This window comes from Helobdella robusta (genome assembly GCF_000326865.2).
Source record: "Helobdella robusta unplaced genomic scaffold HELROscaffold_4, whole genome shotgun sequence".
NCBI classification, from domain to species: Eukaryota; Metazoa; Annelida; class Clitellata; order Rhynchobdellida; family Glossiphoniidae; genus Helobdella; species Helobdella robusta.
The window spans coordinates 2,123,876-2,140,951 of record NW_008704902.1 but is presented as its reverse complement, the minus strand read 5'-3'; the positions used below and the strand labels follow the sequence as shown (position 1 = coordinate 2,140,951).

The window sequence follows — 17,076 nt, the reverse complement described above, 5'->3', positions numbered from 1 at the left end:
ACAGAATAAACATTGCATTAATTTGTGCTGAAGAATTTATAAAAAATTAGTTTTCTTCTTTTAAAACTTTTAAACAACTAACAAAACTGATCAAATGTTTGAAAATGAACAATCCAAGTTAACACAGTTGAATAAAAGTTTGAATAAAAGAAGACATCCACATTGCAACAACAGATCTCCATCCACTCGATTTCGTTGGAGGCAGAGCTACGTAGCGACACGTGGCAACATCTGGGCACTGGACAAGATCTACGTTGGAGACGATTGTCACTGGATGTGCTCAGGGCATGGAACATGTGATGGAGACAAGTGCATGTTAGTTTTTGAGTTTTAAATCATTTTGATCGGAATTTGTAACAAAAATATCATTGGTTTGATTTTAATTGTTCAGCAGTTTGTTTCAAATTAATTTTTTCTTATTGAAAATTTGCAAACTATTATTTTGTTATACTTGCTCTTATAATTTGTTACGCTCAAACAAATCACTATAAAAACTAAAATGCCGTGAGACTGCAGATGCGACGCAGGCTATGAGGAGCCGTACTGCACAGTGGTCAGGCAACTGCCCACAAGGTTGCGGGATAGTTTCCAGCGAAACAACATCAACTCGGGCAAGTATATCAACATGCATTTGCGTGAAAACTTAACCCTTCCCAACAAAGTGGACAGTTCCTACACGTTGGTACTTGGAGGAGAGGTGACCGATGTTTGCGGCGTCGTCGTTCACGATAAGGCTCTTGTGTTTTTCAAAGCAAGTTTAATCCAATTTTACAACTGTAAAGTTTATGCAATCTAACGAACAGATTTTAAATATTTAAAAAAACTTTCCCCAGGATTCCATTCGACTTCTCATGACGTATGATCTCGATCTTTCAACGGCAACGCACGTGGAGTTTTCTTTGATGTTCGATTGTCACCGTCTGCCTCAGCAATCATATTCTTATTCCTTCGCTGATCCCCGTCCAGAAGAACATCAGATAATTGTTCAGTTCTCAACAAATGGTGGCATACACTGGAACCATCTGCATCTCATCAAATATAACGACGCGTCGTTTCAAGAGTTTATACACTATTATTATCCTTTCTATCTTTACATTTAATTAATTATATTCAGAACAAAATCAATCAAGATTTCAACTTTGACAGGTCTCTTACAAGATTTTTCAGTCTGTCGTTGCCTTTGGAGGCAAGATTCAGCTCAACATCCATTCGATTTTGGCAATCGATCAATGCAGCTAGTTCAGGTAAAGCAATTGCAAAATGTAACTATCCTTAAGTCTTTGAAACAATGCTGAATTGTTCAAATAATATAAACAGAATTTTGTTAAAATATATCAACCATTTAGTCTACATTCATTTTCTGGGAAAAAAATTCTTAGCATAAACGGATCATTGAAAGTTGTGTTTGTTAAGGGATCGTTGCAATTCGCTTGCATTTATAAAATCAATTGTTGAAATGTGTACCTACAGGCTGGATGAGAGGAGCGTGGATGATCGACGACCTTTTCATCGGAGGACCAACTCAAAGCACCCTCCCCTCCCTTCCCTCCCTCCCACTCCACTCCTCTGATGGCTTTCTGCCGGAGAAAGTTTTCCATGAAATGTTCGAAAATAAATCAAGTTTTGATGATGATGCAGAAGAGTTTGACAGTCCTAGTGATGATCTTTTTCTATTTTGGCCGTCAGGAAGAATTGCAAAGTACTGTTCTCATAAAATGAAGTGAGTCGTTCTTTCTTTTTGTTCAAATTTCATCATTATTAAGTGTTCAACGTACAAACATCATATGAATTTATTCATTAAACCGGTGTTGGTATAAATTGAATTGGTTATATGGAACGATTTGTTATACAAAACGTGACGTTGTAAAACTGATCGATTTGTTTTGTAAACTGATGTTCCAACAGTCCAGGTCTGTCAACGTCTGGCTCGTCGGCATTAGTCTTTCAAGAAAAGTTTTCTAAATCAAGTTTGGAGCGTCGAAGTAAAATTCCGTCAAAAACTGCTGAATTTTCACAAACTTCAGAGCTGATGGGTAGTAGGTACCTGATGACCAATGACATCTTCGTTAATGACATGACGGTTATTCAGTTTGAAGTAAGTCAACATTTATTTGCTGTTTATGTTTTTTCTTATATATTTTTAATTTTAATTATTTTCTGGATAGATAAACGTGGGTTGTGATGGCGATCCAATTTCGTGGCCAGCAGATCAACCTGTGCGGCTTGAATACTCGTTAGACAGAGGCAGGACATGGAACCTTCTGATCGCCGAATGTTCATCAAACCATCAGCCGTTGTGTGAACGCGATTACATGATCCATCCATCCATCTACTCCTCTGCCGTGTATTCATACTGGACTCAGGTTGTTATCCCGCTGAAAAACTTAAAAATTTACGGGTGAGACCTTCCACTTAACTTAACCAATTTAAATTTTGTATAATTAAATTTTACAGAACAATTTTGTTGTTAATAATTTTTCAGCTGCAACTACAATCAAGCTATTTATTTAATTACTTACGTATGGTTCAATTTTTATTAAAGCTTTGTCAGATTCAGATGGTCTCAGGATACTTCACAAAAAAATTCAGATAGTGAACCCACCCAAGAAGATAACATTATAAACGAAGATGCCATTAAATCAAACATAGATGTTGCCAGCTACGAATACATAGATGACGATTTCGTAATTACAAACCGTCATAAAACTGTTAGGGAGAAACGTTACATTTACGAACCTGACGGCATGAGGAAAAAGAAGAACATAGTCAACTCTCAACACAAGCCATTTCCAAATTATAAAAATATCAGAATCTCTAATAATAAAACTCCTATGAATGTAACTTCACCGGTTTTGTCATCGTCATCATCGTCTGCAAGATCGTGGGCGATTGATAACATCTACATAGGAACCCAGTGTGTGGCTCATTGCCAGGGCAGAGGCACTTGCTACGAGGCCTCCGTTTGTGACTGCTTCCACGGGTATGAAGGTACTTCATGCGAGAATCCTACCAGCAAGTTGAAACACAAAAATTATTTAAGAGAGGATTTTGACAGTGAGTTTGTTTCATTAACTTCTCGTCTATTTCTTTTTTTGAGGTTAAAATATATTTAAATTTTCCAGTTTCACATTATTCATTGAAATTTTATTGTTCCTTCCTTTCAGCCATTTTACATGTTTCCTCTTTATCTTCTTAACTGTTGAAACCAAAATAAAAAAAAATGAAAAAATCAACATGAAAATTTTATTGAACGTACTACAGACATTAACTGAACAATTTTTTATAACATTTGATAATGTTCATTAAATATCGATGAATTTGTTTAAATTTGGAATTCATTATAAATAATTGAAGCAAAATAATAAAGTAGAATTTAATTAGAGAAGCTCAAAATCATATTGAGTATTTAATCTTTACTTTTTAACTGTTAAACTAAAAGATTCGAAAAGAAATTTCAGAAAGAAATTTTCAGTGATTAGTGGTGCTTCGGTGTCAGACAAATGTAGTAGGGTACTTCATGGCACCTCACTGAATTTCCATCAACCCACGGAAAGGATTCTGACCACCAATCCACTGAATCTCACCCATGCAAAGTCCGTTACAACATTATTATAACTTCTGTTCAATTGAGTTGTCCAATTCATAAACTTCGAAATTTGCATTTATTCCAAATTGATCGTAATATTACATAATGTTAAGTTTTTTTATTCGTTGTGTGATAGCAGTTTAATTTTTATATTTCTTCAAAACAATTTTGTCCAATCATTCTTTTCATACAGTGTGATTTCCTTTTATTTAAAATTTGACTGCCAATCAACAAACAACATCAAATCAACAATCAACATCAAGAACTTAAATTCAAACAAAGTTTACGAAGCAATTTATTTGCAATATTCGCTGAACAACGGCTTGGAATGGAACCTGATAGAAAGATTTGATCCGGTTAGCTCCTCCCCACCCATCATCCATGCAATCGTCACTGTCCCTCACACCGCAAAATCTTTCTCAACTCTGATTCGCTGGTGGCAACCGTCAATCCAAAAAAGAAAACTTCCTGATTGGTCAATTGATCAGGTGAGCTTGGGCTATTCAACTGAATTTTAAACAGTAAAGTATATGAATGATCCAGTAAACAATATATTTGGATTATATAAATCCTAAAACAAAATGTATCTAGTTGTATAACAAAATTTAAATAAATATTAAAGACGTTAAAGATCAGTTTTCCTAACGAAACTTGCTGCAGATTTAGATTTATCAGTGACACACGCACACACACACCACGCACACACACACAAGTAAAATCGTAGAGAAACCAAGCATCGCACACATTGCAAAGATGTCATTTAATTTTAATCTAGTTATTGCAAGAATTGCTTTCGAAGTTCAAATGAATGCTGCATTATGTTTTGTGAGCCTGAAACCTCAATAGAAACACGAGACTTAAGACACTACTTGAAATAACTATCAGATATACATAGGAGGCAATGACGTAGACAACATAGTCATGCAAGATGATGCATTCATCGCTGCTCCTCTTCACAGGATCAGTGGCCAAGATGTTATCAAACAATGGAACGCTCCAATTGGTCCAAAACATTTAAACGAAGATTATTTTCAGCTGAATTATGACTTCCCAAGTCATGTTGATGATGAATATCGTACTGCGACATCAGTCAATTCCGAATACTCAAATGCAGAAAAATTTTCAAACAGCGATGGAAAGGCAGATGCTGAGGCGAAGGATGACGACGACGACGACGACGACGACGATGGTTTGTGGGTGATGATGATGGGTGCAAGCAGGAAAAAATATTGCACATCTGGTAGATTGGTGCTCGTTTTTCATTCAGGTTTCATTGTTTACATAGCAATCATTTTTATGCCAAAATATGGTCCAGATAAAATTTGTAATGTCATTGTTATCATTCTGTTATTGAAAATTCTTAAAACTAATCAAGCAGGATTTGTCATGTCATAAATAATATTTTAAAGTTGTAAATAAAACATATGTTGGTAATGTATTGTTGGTGATGTTGGTAGGACCTCTATACAACTTCCACAGCAGAAAACATTTACGATGTAGAAATTGGGGGTGTCATATCTGGAGCGGTGACGAATGATATGATGATAACTGCCTCGACGTTCATCCACTTCAACATGACGATGGACTGTTTGGGAGAAAATGACTGTTTCGGTGAGATTTCAGGGCAGTTATTTTTTTTAAAGTTGAAAGGTTTGTTAAAGCCATCAAAAACTGTTGAAATTAAATTGGAATTTGACAGCTTTAAACTGCATTGAAATCTGTAATGCGATTCACTTACTAAATTACCATAATCGTGGTTATAATAATACTTTCACGAAGCCGTGAGACTTGAATATTCAACGGACTTTGGTAAGACGTGGAGATTGGTGAAGGAGCCATGCAGTGAAGCAGATGTCCTGACGTGTTCCAATGAAGTTCAACCAACAATATTTTACTCTGAATTCATGTCCACATGGAAGAGAATATCACTCATTTTGCCTGATAGTATGAGGTTCTAATGTTGTTATCATTTGATATTTACAATTATTAAACATTATCGGCCATGTCATTAAAGGAAAATTTTGAAATAAGCCTAGAAATACCAAAAAAACGGGACTGCAAAAATTTTATACACCTGATTTCAGATTTGCAAACGCAAGATTCAGGTGGGTTCAAACAAATAGAGTTGGCAAGGAGACTGATTTTTTGAAAGATTCAGGTGCTTGGGCACTGTCGCATGTGTACATCGGTGACGAATGTGAAAGTTTCTGTGCTGGGCATGGTTTTTGCTGGAATGCCTCGTGTCGGTCGGTTCATTGCTGGTTTCGTTGCTGATTAATTTTTATTAACACGAAAAAAATTATCATACTTCATTTTGTATAATTTTCATAATTCAACCAGTTTAACATCAAACTAATTTTATGTAATTTTTAATTATTAATTGAAGATTAATTCTATCTAGTTTAAAACTTGAAAACAAAAAAATTTCTCAAAGATGTGACGAAGGCTGGTCTGGTTCGTCGTGCAACTTACCCACCAGACAGCTTAAAAGCAAATTTGTAGAAAAATTCAACAACTACCATCCATTTCAATACAATGTAAAGCATCTCCACTCAAAAAGTGATACAAACAGCACAACGTCAAATTCAACAACTCGAGATGAACATTCAGATGGAAACACTGTCACATTTGTAGGAGGAGTCATCAGAACCAAATGCTCCACCACAAAATCTTTTCATGTGCTTCACATGAACGGGGTAGTGCTGTTGTTGCAACTGTTGTTGCAGTTGTTGTTGCAGCCGTTGTTGCAGCTGTTGTTGTAGCTGTTGTTGTAGCTGTTGTTGTTGCTGTTGTGGCAGCTGTTGTTGTAGCTGCTAACATCTTTCAAGATCGAATGATGAAAATTGATAAAAATTGTTTATATATATTTAGATTTAGCGTCAGACAGTAGTATTCGATGGATTTTTTTTCAGAACTGCACGAGAAGTGTGAGGACGGTAGACTTGAACTTGACGTCTGCCAGCGTACTGCAGTTTCATTTTGCATTCGGATGTTTCCAGAAAAAATTGAACAATCGTAACAATGGATTTGATCCTCTGGATAAGAAACAACGACCAAAACATTTGCGAGACCATCGGCAGCATGGAAGACATCAATCGCATCAACAAGCACGACCTGTCCATGTTGAATATTCATTGAATGGAGCTTCCACGTGGAATCATCTGCTGACCTTGCAGAAGTCACTCCATCCACATGAGAAGTTTGTATTCAAATACTTAAATTATTCCACATCTTTATATAATAACGAACTATGTAGTAAAAAACAAAAAAATGATGTCAACGATGATTGAAACGGCGTTCAAAGATGAATTATTTAATTTCCAACCATCAACAGATTGATATCCATCCAACTTCCAGACGATTGCAAGAAGGTCGGAGTGCAATTCACCTGGTGGCAGGAGATGACGGAAACAAGGAGTTATGGAAGTACAAATGATGATAATGATGTTCACGCAAATAATGATGATGATGATGATGATGATGGCAGTAGTGGTGATGATGATGATTACTGGCGTCCTACTTGGGTGCTTGATGATATTGTACTACTGAGTGCTGTTGAACCGACGTTTGATTTGTACAATGACGTCATGTCCGACCACCACAATCTCTGGAACTATGATCGGGAAGAAAGAAAAATAGTAAGTGAAGATGAGGAAGAGAAGGAGGATGAAGACCAACGTGGAAACATTCCACAGTGGGTTTCAAACATGGCGTCCATGAAGTTTGGGCAATTTTGTGGGCTAACTAATTCTTTTGTTAGCACACTTAGCTTCGAGGTTCGTATTTTATATTTACAGTTTATTCAATTTTTGTATTAGAATAATAATGTTGTGTTCGTTGAATATATCTGAAAACATCCTTTAGAAATGTTTTTCTAAATAATACGTTTTGGGATAATGATTTTCAAAACCTTTCGAAGCTGCGAATATAAGTAAAATCAAACTTAAACTTACCTTAAAAGCTGTCTGGATCAAAATTAATAAACAGTTTGGTTGTAATTAGAATATAAAAATACCTTCTAACCGTGATTTCAACATTACTCTAATTTATTCTTCTTAACAATATGGATAGGATGAATCGTACGTTATGAGTGTGGATTTGAACATGGCCACTGTTGACGACTACGTGCTTCAAATGAGGATTGCCGTTGGCTGCCACAACAATGAAAATGATGATGACGTTGATGGGGATGAGCTGCCTGAGGATGTTTTTGCTGTTCGCCTGGAATATTCTACCGACTACGGTGCGTTTTGTTGAAGATCATTTTACTAAAATTGTTGTAAAAACTTTGGAATTATTTTTTTGATATTATGTGTTGATTCAATTATTACTTCAAATCAAAAATAAAATTTCATTTCGAGAGTCCTAACACAAGATACATAAAAAATTTACAAATTTGTTTACAACAGAATTAAATTTATTAAATAGGAAAAACGTGGAATCTTGTAAAGGAGACCTGCAGACAAAATGAACTGGAATGTTCTAAAGCGGAACAGCCTTCATCATATTATCCAAGCAGCAGTTGGATCAGTGTTGCAATACCATTGGAAAACAAACTTCTCACTAAGTAAATGTTCTCTACTCATTCTTTCGTTGAATTATTTAAAAATCAAAGTTTCTAAAAATTGTCCTTAATTTATAAATAACATTAGTTTCACAAGATTTCGTTGGAAGCAAGTTTCCCTGTCCAATTACAACTTGAACATGAAGTGGGCCGTAAGCGACATTTACATAGGTGTGCATTCTTGATTGCTAATTTTAAAGTTTGCTTGAGTAGTTTTATAAATTTGCTAGTAACTTGTTTTTGAAATTTAAAATTGCTTTTTATAACTTTTAATTTGAAAATTAGTTTTAAAAATGACAGTTACCGTTATTCGTTACATATGGAAGAAGCGTGTGGATGTCGAGCGATACGTGATGGTGTAATTAAAGTAACGGAATATTTTACAAAATATGAATGTATAAGCATTGTGAAAAATTATATTTTTTATTGATACACGTATCAATAAGAAAAATAATTTGAATGAATTATTATAACACGCAGGTCCATCTTGCGTCAATTACTGCAGTGGTCAGGGTGTCTGCCTCAACAGGACATTCTGCAGATGCTACCCCGGCCACCATGGTGACCACTGTCAGCATCGCCAGACCAGGAGTAGGGTTAGCATTCAAGATACGTCACATAGTCATTTAATGTCACGTCACTACCATGTTGTTGTTTATATCAAATACAATATAAATGTTGTCCAAAAATATAATTTATGAGATTTTAAAGTTTTTCTAGTTCTATTATAACACATTTTCAAAATAATTAAATGTTACTAAAAACATGCAAATATCTTTTTTTTAAATATACAACTAACACAATAATAAAACAGCTGAAGAAAGATTTAAAAGATGATTTTGAGATATTCCTTCCACAAAATGGCTACGTCGCTGATGTAGATGACGCAGACAGTGCACTCAACTCAACAGAACATCTCAAACACTGGTCACTCATTCAAGGCTCCACTAATAAACCCTCGTGCCTCAAACTACTTCACAATGCTCATGCCAACAGATTTCTTGATTTCTCATCAGCCGGTCTGAGGCAAGCGGTCACGAGAACTTTTGATGGTCGAACAATCGGGTAGGGGTGGTTTTGTTACATTAGTTTTGGTTTTTATTGAAAATTTTTTAAATGATGTTTAGGCGAGTTATTTTACTGTAGAACAAACACATCAAAATTGAAAATGAAATAAATTGATACTTGACAAAATCTCTTCTATGATTCTTGAATTGTATTAATCCATACACGACTTAAGCTGATGTAATGTTTTCAATGGAAGATTTTTGTTGCATTGTTGTGACATTTTTTTTCACATCATCTCACTCATCGGGGATGTTACTTATAATTTATCCATTAAATAATTCTTTGGCTCGATGGATAAACAGGTTTATGGTTTATATATTTTTTTTACACATTGATTTCCAGGTATATAACATTTCATCTGTTAGCTAACAAAAATCGTTTTGAGAAGCTTAACGATGCAGAATATGATGGTGAACATGGTTTTTCAGCAAGGGAGAAACACGGAGGGTGGTCATTAGAAGAGAAATCCAAGAAGTTGGGATTTGAAAAAGGTATGAACGAGAACTGCCAACCACTAACAAACATCATTCGAGCCAACATCATTCTGGATTACTCAACTGACGGAGGTTTATTTTGTTCTATTTTAATTAACTTCATTCGAAACGAATTTTAGCAAACAGATTAAAAACATTTAATTTATGATAATATTTTACCCGCCAGAGTTTATCGGAGTTTATTCATTTTTAAAAATGCAAATTAAGTTTATAATTTTTCATTAACCAATTAATTTGTTAATTGAAATATTTAATATATATTAATTTAATTTGTTATAATCAAGCTAATGTTAATGTAATGAAATTTTTGTTTTTTCTTGACGTGATGACTATGTGTTGATTTATCATATCGTTGTAGTTGCGTTTGCGTAGGTTATGAGATGAATTAATGGTTTTGACAAATTTTAAATCAATCATATTTTGATGAAACAAACCTCGTAAATGAATAGGCGTCAGTTGGAAATTGATCAAATCCATCAGTCCTCTGAAAGTTTCACCTTCATTATCGCACTACCACCAGTACCACTACGTTCAGTTACCCCTTCTAAAAGCTTCCACATTACCGACCAGCAGAAATTATTTTCCAGGTTAAATAATTTATTTTGAAATTTTTTTAATTTACCAATTTGCACGACTAAACGTGGAAATGTTATATAAAATTTTGGCTTTACGAGATAAAATTAGACCCGTTAATTGAACGTTTTTTAAATTAATCTCAAAATCCAATTGAATTTTTTTCATTTTTATTATGGCTAACAATAAATGTTCAGTATTTACTGAATTTAATTGTTTTATTTTTTGAAACTTAGCCAAAGAAAATCGTGTGATGAATTAAATTAAGTTTTTGATATTTTCTACAAGAAACGACATTTAAGATATATAAAATGTATCGTAGCATAAATAAAACATGTACAGTAATGTTTCGTTGGTGGCAACATCCATCCACCTCTCGCATTTTCAACTGGGGACTCGATAATGTTTTGATAAGAAGGACGGTGGCTAATCCGAGTTATTTGGAAGAAACATTCGGGGGCGATGACCACCATCATGACGAGCAACCAACCAAATGGGAAACAGGTGATTCTTTAATTTTTAATTAATTTCGAATAGTTTTTTTCGTAAAATAATGTTACAAAACATTGAAACACAGGAATTTAACTTTGCGTTTCTATTTATTATATTTGTTAGACAACTGGGACTTCTTAGGCAGAGGTCAGAGGTTAATGAACATTTGTGGGTCACGTGGTTATTCTATGGCCTGGAAGAAGATTGACAGTGAAGACAACAATTCTCAAGAGCACAACAAAAAATTGATGAAGATGTGTGCTGGAGGAGGTGGTATCAACCTTGGTTCAAGGCAAATTCATGGATCCTCAATAGTGACGAGGCCTCTTGTCATCCAAGATGGACATATTTTGCAGTTCAAGGTGAAAATTATTTATTCCAAAAATTGTTTAAAAATTAATTATTTTTTACTGTTTAAAACGTTTGCTGGACTCGCTCGCTGCATCATTAATTATGACAATATTATAAGTTAAAAACTGCTTTCGTGCAGTTATTGTTTGTGCAAACTTTAACTTATGAGCAAACCTACTGAAATTTATTTTGTTATTACGACTGAAAACCATTTTTTTGCTTTTAACAAACGCAAGTTGTGTTGAAATTATTTTTCAAAAAATTTACAAAGTTTAGTGGCAACGGGCTTGCTGCTAACTGTGGTGCATGATAATTAATGCTTCGTACCTCTTCGGCGATTATAACTGAATTATTATTAGTACAAGTAAATTTACTTTTTTATTTTCACCCTTGAAAATACGTTGACAGGTTAATTTTAGTCGTAATGTTATTTTCCAACAGATAATGTTACGCTGTGCAAGATGTGTTGAGTGTTTCAAAGCAAGTGGCTTAACAATCGCACTGGAATACAACATCGATCCTGAAAAAGATGACTGGCAACTTGTGAACGGGGGTTGCGATCACAACAACAACATCAACAACAATAACATCAACAACAATAACATCAACAACAACAACATCAACAACAAATACCACATCAGCGACAACTCAATTCATATTAACAGTAAAGCCAACCATAATATTATCAAATCAAAGCAAAAAAACATACTTCCAAGTAGCAAACTAAAAACTGGAAACGACAATAATACTAATGGTCATGTAAAGAATCTTGATAGCGATGATTTCAGCGAGCCAGCTGAAGATGCTCCAACCACTAACAACATGCAAACAAAATGTTCCAAAACGTCATCAAATTTCATTCCGTCATCGCTGTACAGTGAGTGCGACTTTAAGACCTGGACCAGAGTGTACATTAGGTTGCCCAGACCAACGTTTTCGGGGTTAATTATTTGTGAAGAACAACATTTTTGCTTTTTTAATTATTTTCATATCATTTGGTTACTGAAAAATGAAAACTATTGAAATTTTCCAGAAACACAAGATTCAGATGGAGGGTATGGAGGAATGTAAGTGATGCAACGAGCAAAAACGAATATTCAGACAAAATCACGAAGAACGCTAACAAGCCAACCAGCAACATTGAAAATGTTACTAACGATGATGAACCTTATGAAGGAAGTGTTAGTAAAGTTTTTGACGCCAACAGAAAACAGGACTGTTCTATCGGCTCACTAAAACAATTTAAAGAACTCATCTCCAAAGTAAACAACTTCTCGAACTTTCATAAGCGAACTCCAAGGTATGCTCGGGTTGACAGCAAAGTTTATGACGCTACGAAAGGTAACTAGAAAACTATGTACCTACCTTTCTACATTCTATCCGAGGTCAACTAAATGGTCAATGTGACTATAAAGTTTTCGAGAATGATTGATGTTTTACAGAATATGCAGCAAATTATATTAAAAATTATTTAATTTCTCTCGAAAATAATTCTTTTGGCCAGATGGTTTGTTGTGGGCACTGGATGAGGTGTACGTGTCGGAGGGGTGCGAGCATCTGTGCCATGGAAGGGGGGTGTGTAGGAGGGGCGAGTGTCTTTGTGACGAAGGATATAGTGGTTGGTGTTCACTTTTAACTTTTATTACGAAAAATATTTTTTGACTTCTTTCTGCTTTGTCTTCGATATTCTAAATTTTATCAATCAAATTTATTGTGTTGAGTTTTTGTACAAAATGCTAGAATTTCATATTTGAAACTGTTTTCAATGAAACAGGAACCCACTGTGGAAAAGTAACAAAAGAGTTGTTGCAAAGTTTTTCCACTAATTTTGATGCAAACCTCAGTGATCTACATCTGGGGTGGTCCAAAATTGATGGTGGAAGCATTGGTGATGGTTGTGGCGTGTTGGGTTCAGGCAGGAGTTTGTATTTCAATGGATGCTGCTTAAGACAAGCCGTTACTGCCGAATTGGACCTGGGCAGGAACAGGTTTGCTGGACATTCTCGAATAAACAAACATTTTTAAAATGACTTAATTCCAATTTATTTGGATGCATATTTTAAAAATATTTAATTTAAATAAAAAATAACAGTGAAAAATTTGGGATAATTTCAAATAATACGAATAAGCAGCCGAATATCGTTCATCGTGGCGATCGGTAGAACTGACCTGCCATGGAGTTGTAACTTCGACATACACGATAAATGTTCAGTTGACATTTTACTGCAATACACACTTGATAAGGTTGATAGCTACTGAATTTTTGTCTTGAATTATTCATGTTTTAAAGCTTTTGTGTCTTAATTGTAAACATGTGCAGCCAAACATTTTTTTTAATATTTTATAGAAATTGTCTCATGTAGATGTTTTAATTGACGCATCTAAAAAAAACCTTATCTCTTTATCTATCACTAAAGCTTTTTGTTTTTATTTTTGTGCTAGTTATTAAAAATTTTTAGGAAAATTTATTTTTAAACGACGTCAACATTGGCATAAACGATGTTGAAAATATTTTTTCACATAAGGGAATTACGTGGCAAACAGTAGCTGAAATAAGAAGTCGAAGAGCAGCTGAAAAGTTGATATTCGACGTGCCGGTAGGAGCCAGAAGACCAGGGGCACAGTTTCGGTGGTGGCAGCCATCCCACAAAGGTCGAGGTAGGGATCAGTGGGCCATCGACGACGTTGTTGTTTCCAGGTTCAACTTTTTAAGTGTTCAAAAATCTTTATCCCATTTCGTTGTACAATCACTCGTTTAATATATTTTCGACAAAATTTAAAAGTTAGTAATTTTTCTAGACACATCCTTAAAATTATTGTATTCAAGAATTCAAATGTGGAAAACATATGATGTACTTAGCTTGCAGTATTGCGATAGATGATAATTTTAAAAGTACTTGAAAGACTAATTGGATACATGTACAGTACACATTAAATTTGAGATATTTTGATTGCAATTGAAATTGTTTCAACATCCGATGTTTTAATTTGTTTAATTTCATTTTGCCAGTGATTCCTTCAAACTTTCAGAAGCAAACAATTCGAAAAGAAGACGAATATTTGGGCATGGATAGGCAAAATCTTTTATATTAATTTTATGTTAATGTTGATCAGATGCAACAGAATATATGGAAACATAATTAAATGAAGAATAAATAAATGCCTATTTATACTATGAATATTCTTCAATTTATATATAAATTTATATCAACCGTACGTTCATCCAAGAGTTTGTGAGATGTTACACAAGTAAGTTATTTCAAAAATATAATTAAAATTATTTGTTCAAATTAATTAAATTTGTGAGAAGTAATTGGACCAACATGAATAAGTTGAAATTAGTTGTTTATTACAATACAAGTTGCTTACTTGATGAGCAAAAAATCATTAATCCAAACAAAAAAATATTTTCTACGTATAAAATGGTTGATCAATACTGATAAATAGTTGAACCTTTTTATATTCACATTCTGAATGAACGCAACGCAGAATAAATAAAATTATACATGATTTGGCAGTTCTACACAAGTGAACTGTTTTTAGTTGTTTCCAGTATATTGAATTGTTATTCGTTAACACGCCACGATTATCCATTGAATGAGATAAGCGACTCAAACTAAAGTTACAAGAATTTTATTTTCATGTGGACGATAGGTTACTTGGACGATAATGAAACAAAATCATTCAGAATAATATTTTCAACAGCAATCCTACTTCAAAATATTTCTTAGATAACTTTGAAAACGGTAAAAAATAATTTGTAGAAGTTTTACTTACTGAAAGAAGTTTAACTTTCGATGAATATTTTTGACAGCTTACTGATTCTACATAAATTTTTTTCCATTTGGTTTCATGTTCAGCGTCGGTGTGTGTTGTTTAATCAAACCATTCACTATCCAACGTATTCGTTTTGTGCTTTTAATTTGGAATTAAATGAGAATGTTTCTATTCTTATTTTGAAATTCTCACTGTAAGCAGGTTTGGTCGTATGAGGCTGTTGCAGAGTGCGGAACATCTGTGAAAGAGGCGCTTGTCAGTTGGCTCATGGAACCCTGTTGGGAAGAATTCGGTAAGTCGTAAGTTTCTAGAAATGTTGAACAACTATTTTGATCGCATGAAAGAACTGATGTTCGCTGTTTGGCGACATTCAACGGATCATCATCCGCAGTCTCTATGCTGATGACTATCAATGGATTGTTTGAATTTTCGTCTTGACAAACTTCTGTAGTAACTGGAAAGTAATTCAAATCTTCTTTGCTTCGGACTGATTGAGCGGTTGTTGTGGAAGATTTTGTTTGATGAAAATTTGCTTTTTCAGATGAGGATCTATCTGCATCACATGAGTTGTACGCAGTGCAACGAAGAGGAAAGCTTTTTGTATAAACATTAGTAGAACCACCAGGTTGTCTGACTTTGAAGTTTTGCTGAGGCTAAAAGAAATTACAACTTTTATTGAAAGACGATAAATTAAAAAGTAGAAAAAGTTTGTTTTCCAACTTTTGAAACTTGTGTAACGAGAGGTCTTTCTCCGGCGGGATTTGCTCCTCGCAGCCTCTTCAGACAATTTTGACAGCACGACGTTGGCGGTTCAGCGTTGTTGTCATCATCGTTCTCGTCAGTTTCGTTAAAAGTTTTTGAAGATTTTTTGTGAGGAGGACGCAGGAGAGCTCTTCTGGACGATGAGCTGGCATCTCCTCGCTTGTGGTGCTTCGACGTGTTGGAATGGTGAGCTGATGGAGTCGTTGATGGTTCGCCGGCTGATGAACTTCGCAAGTCTTTCATTTCTCGTCCCTGGGTTGTTAATTTTGCAAAGATTATCAACGTTGTGTTTAGACTGAATTTCAACAAAAAACAAATTACAAAGAACATAACAATTTTTCATAGTATAAATAAACAAAATTTAGGCTTTTGAATTCAAACGAATTTAAAATTTTCTAATTCCAATTTTTCTCGTCTTCAGATGTTGAGTAATTATGGTTTTGTTGTTGCGACCGACTGCCTCGGTCAATGCACGTTCGACTGTTTATGAATTGTACTTGTACGTAGGGTACAGGCATCGTTGTTGATATATTAAGTGATAATTACAATACAAAGATTATGTAGTGTAGAGCTATTTATATGAAAGTGTATATGTAAACGATGGTGCGGTTGAACCTTCAATGAAACAGCAACCTTGCGGGCCAGATAAACTGAATGAGTGCTCTAACACACAGTGCTCGGAGGTGAGTTGGCGTGGTTGAAGTTTTGGTTGCTATTTGGCTGTTGTATGGATAGTGTATGTTTGTTATGCAGATTGCTCTGTGCTTACGATGTATATAATTTTTGGTTTACAACATTGAGATGAATCTTTTTATTGCAAAGTAAACATATCAATTGTGGAACACTCAAAAACAGATAACAATTTGTTTTTTTACCATGTGTTGATTGAACTTTGAGATTGTTCGTCTTGTTGAGCGTTCATGATATCATTCGTTTCTATTTAACCCAACTTACTCACTCTATTGAAAAAATAATGAGCGATCAACATCCTTTTTTCATATAAAGAATATTTATCGCGCTCTTGAAAAGATGTCGCCATCTATCATGAATGCAGAAAACAAAAAAAGATAAAACGGGAAAAATATTTATTATGAAAAAAACCTGACACCAATTTTGTATGCACGCGTGCACATGCTAGATTGAAGAGCTCTATTACTTCTCGACACTTTCTGAAAGAAACACTTGAATAACATTACGGCCTACAAAGACTAACAACTGCAGTGCAGATACATGCAAACACACACACACACACACGCGCGCGCAAGTCTTATACACGCAATTCACACACACGCACGAACGCACACAAAAAACCTGCAAACGTTTGGATGTGTAGGCTTTATGCAAATAGAAAGCAATTACGAACATTTAAAAATTAACAATATTTCAAAGATTTTTTTGTTGAGAAAAGT

At 34.6% G+C, this 17,076-nt stretch overlaps 2 protein-coding genes across 2 annotated transcripts; one reads left to right on the top strand and one right to left on the bottom strand.

Annotated features, from left to right (window-relative positions):
- Positions 1–94: 94 nt before the first annotated feature.
- On the top strand, positions 95–14,651 carry HELRODRAFT_188910 (hypothetical protein; the record flags this gene model as incomplete). The annotated part of the gene is made up of 33 exons (XM_009024513.1): positions 95–315; positions 517–781; positions 834–1,060; positions 1,147–1,244; positions 1,471–1,720; positions 1,906–2,095; positions 2,166–2,398; positions 2,543–3,054; positions 3,440–3,593; positions 3,780–3,942; positions 4,472–4,775; positions 5,066–5,236; positions 5,366–5,537; positions 5,671–5,832; positions 6,021–6,282; positions 6,499–6,785; positions 6,921–7,362; positions 7,658–7,829; positions 8,015–8,153; positions 8,239–8,321; positions 8,631–8,746; positions 8,965–9,215; positions 9,561–9,784; positions 10,162–10,299; positions 10,628–10,789; positions 10,901–11,139; positions 11,537–12,069; positions 12,162–12,469; positions 12,633–12,746; positions 12,903–13,116; positions 13,258–13,372; positions 13,654–13,826; positions 14,139–14,651. The coding sequence occupies 33 exons, from the start codon at positions 95–97 to the stop codon at positions 14,200–14,202; spliced, it is 7,158 nt and encodes a 2,385-aa protein (XP_009022761.1). The 3' UTR covers positions 14,203–14,651.
- A 442-nt stretch (positions 14,652–15,093) lies between these two features.
- On the bottom strand, positions 15,094–16,185 carry HELRODRAFT_162253 (hypothetical protein; the record flags this gene model as incomplete). The annotated part of the gene is made up of 3 exons (XM_009024512.1): positions 15,094–15,558; positions 15,626–15,919; positions 16,165–16,185. 3 exons carry the CDS (start codon positions 16,183–16,185, stop codon positions 15,094–15,096), a joined length of 780 nt encoding a protein of 259 aa, XP_009022760.1.
- Positions 16,186–17,076: the final 891 nt, after the last annotated feature.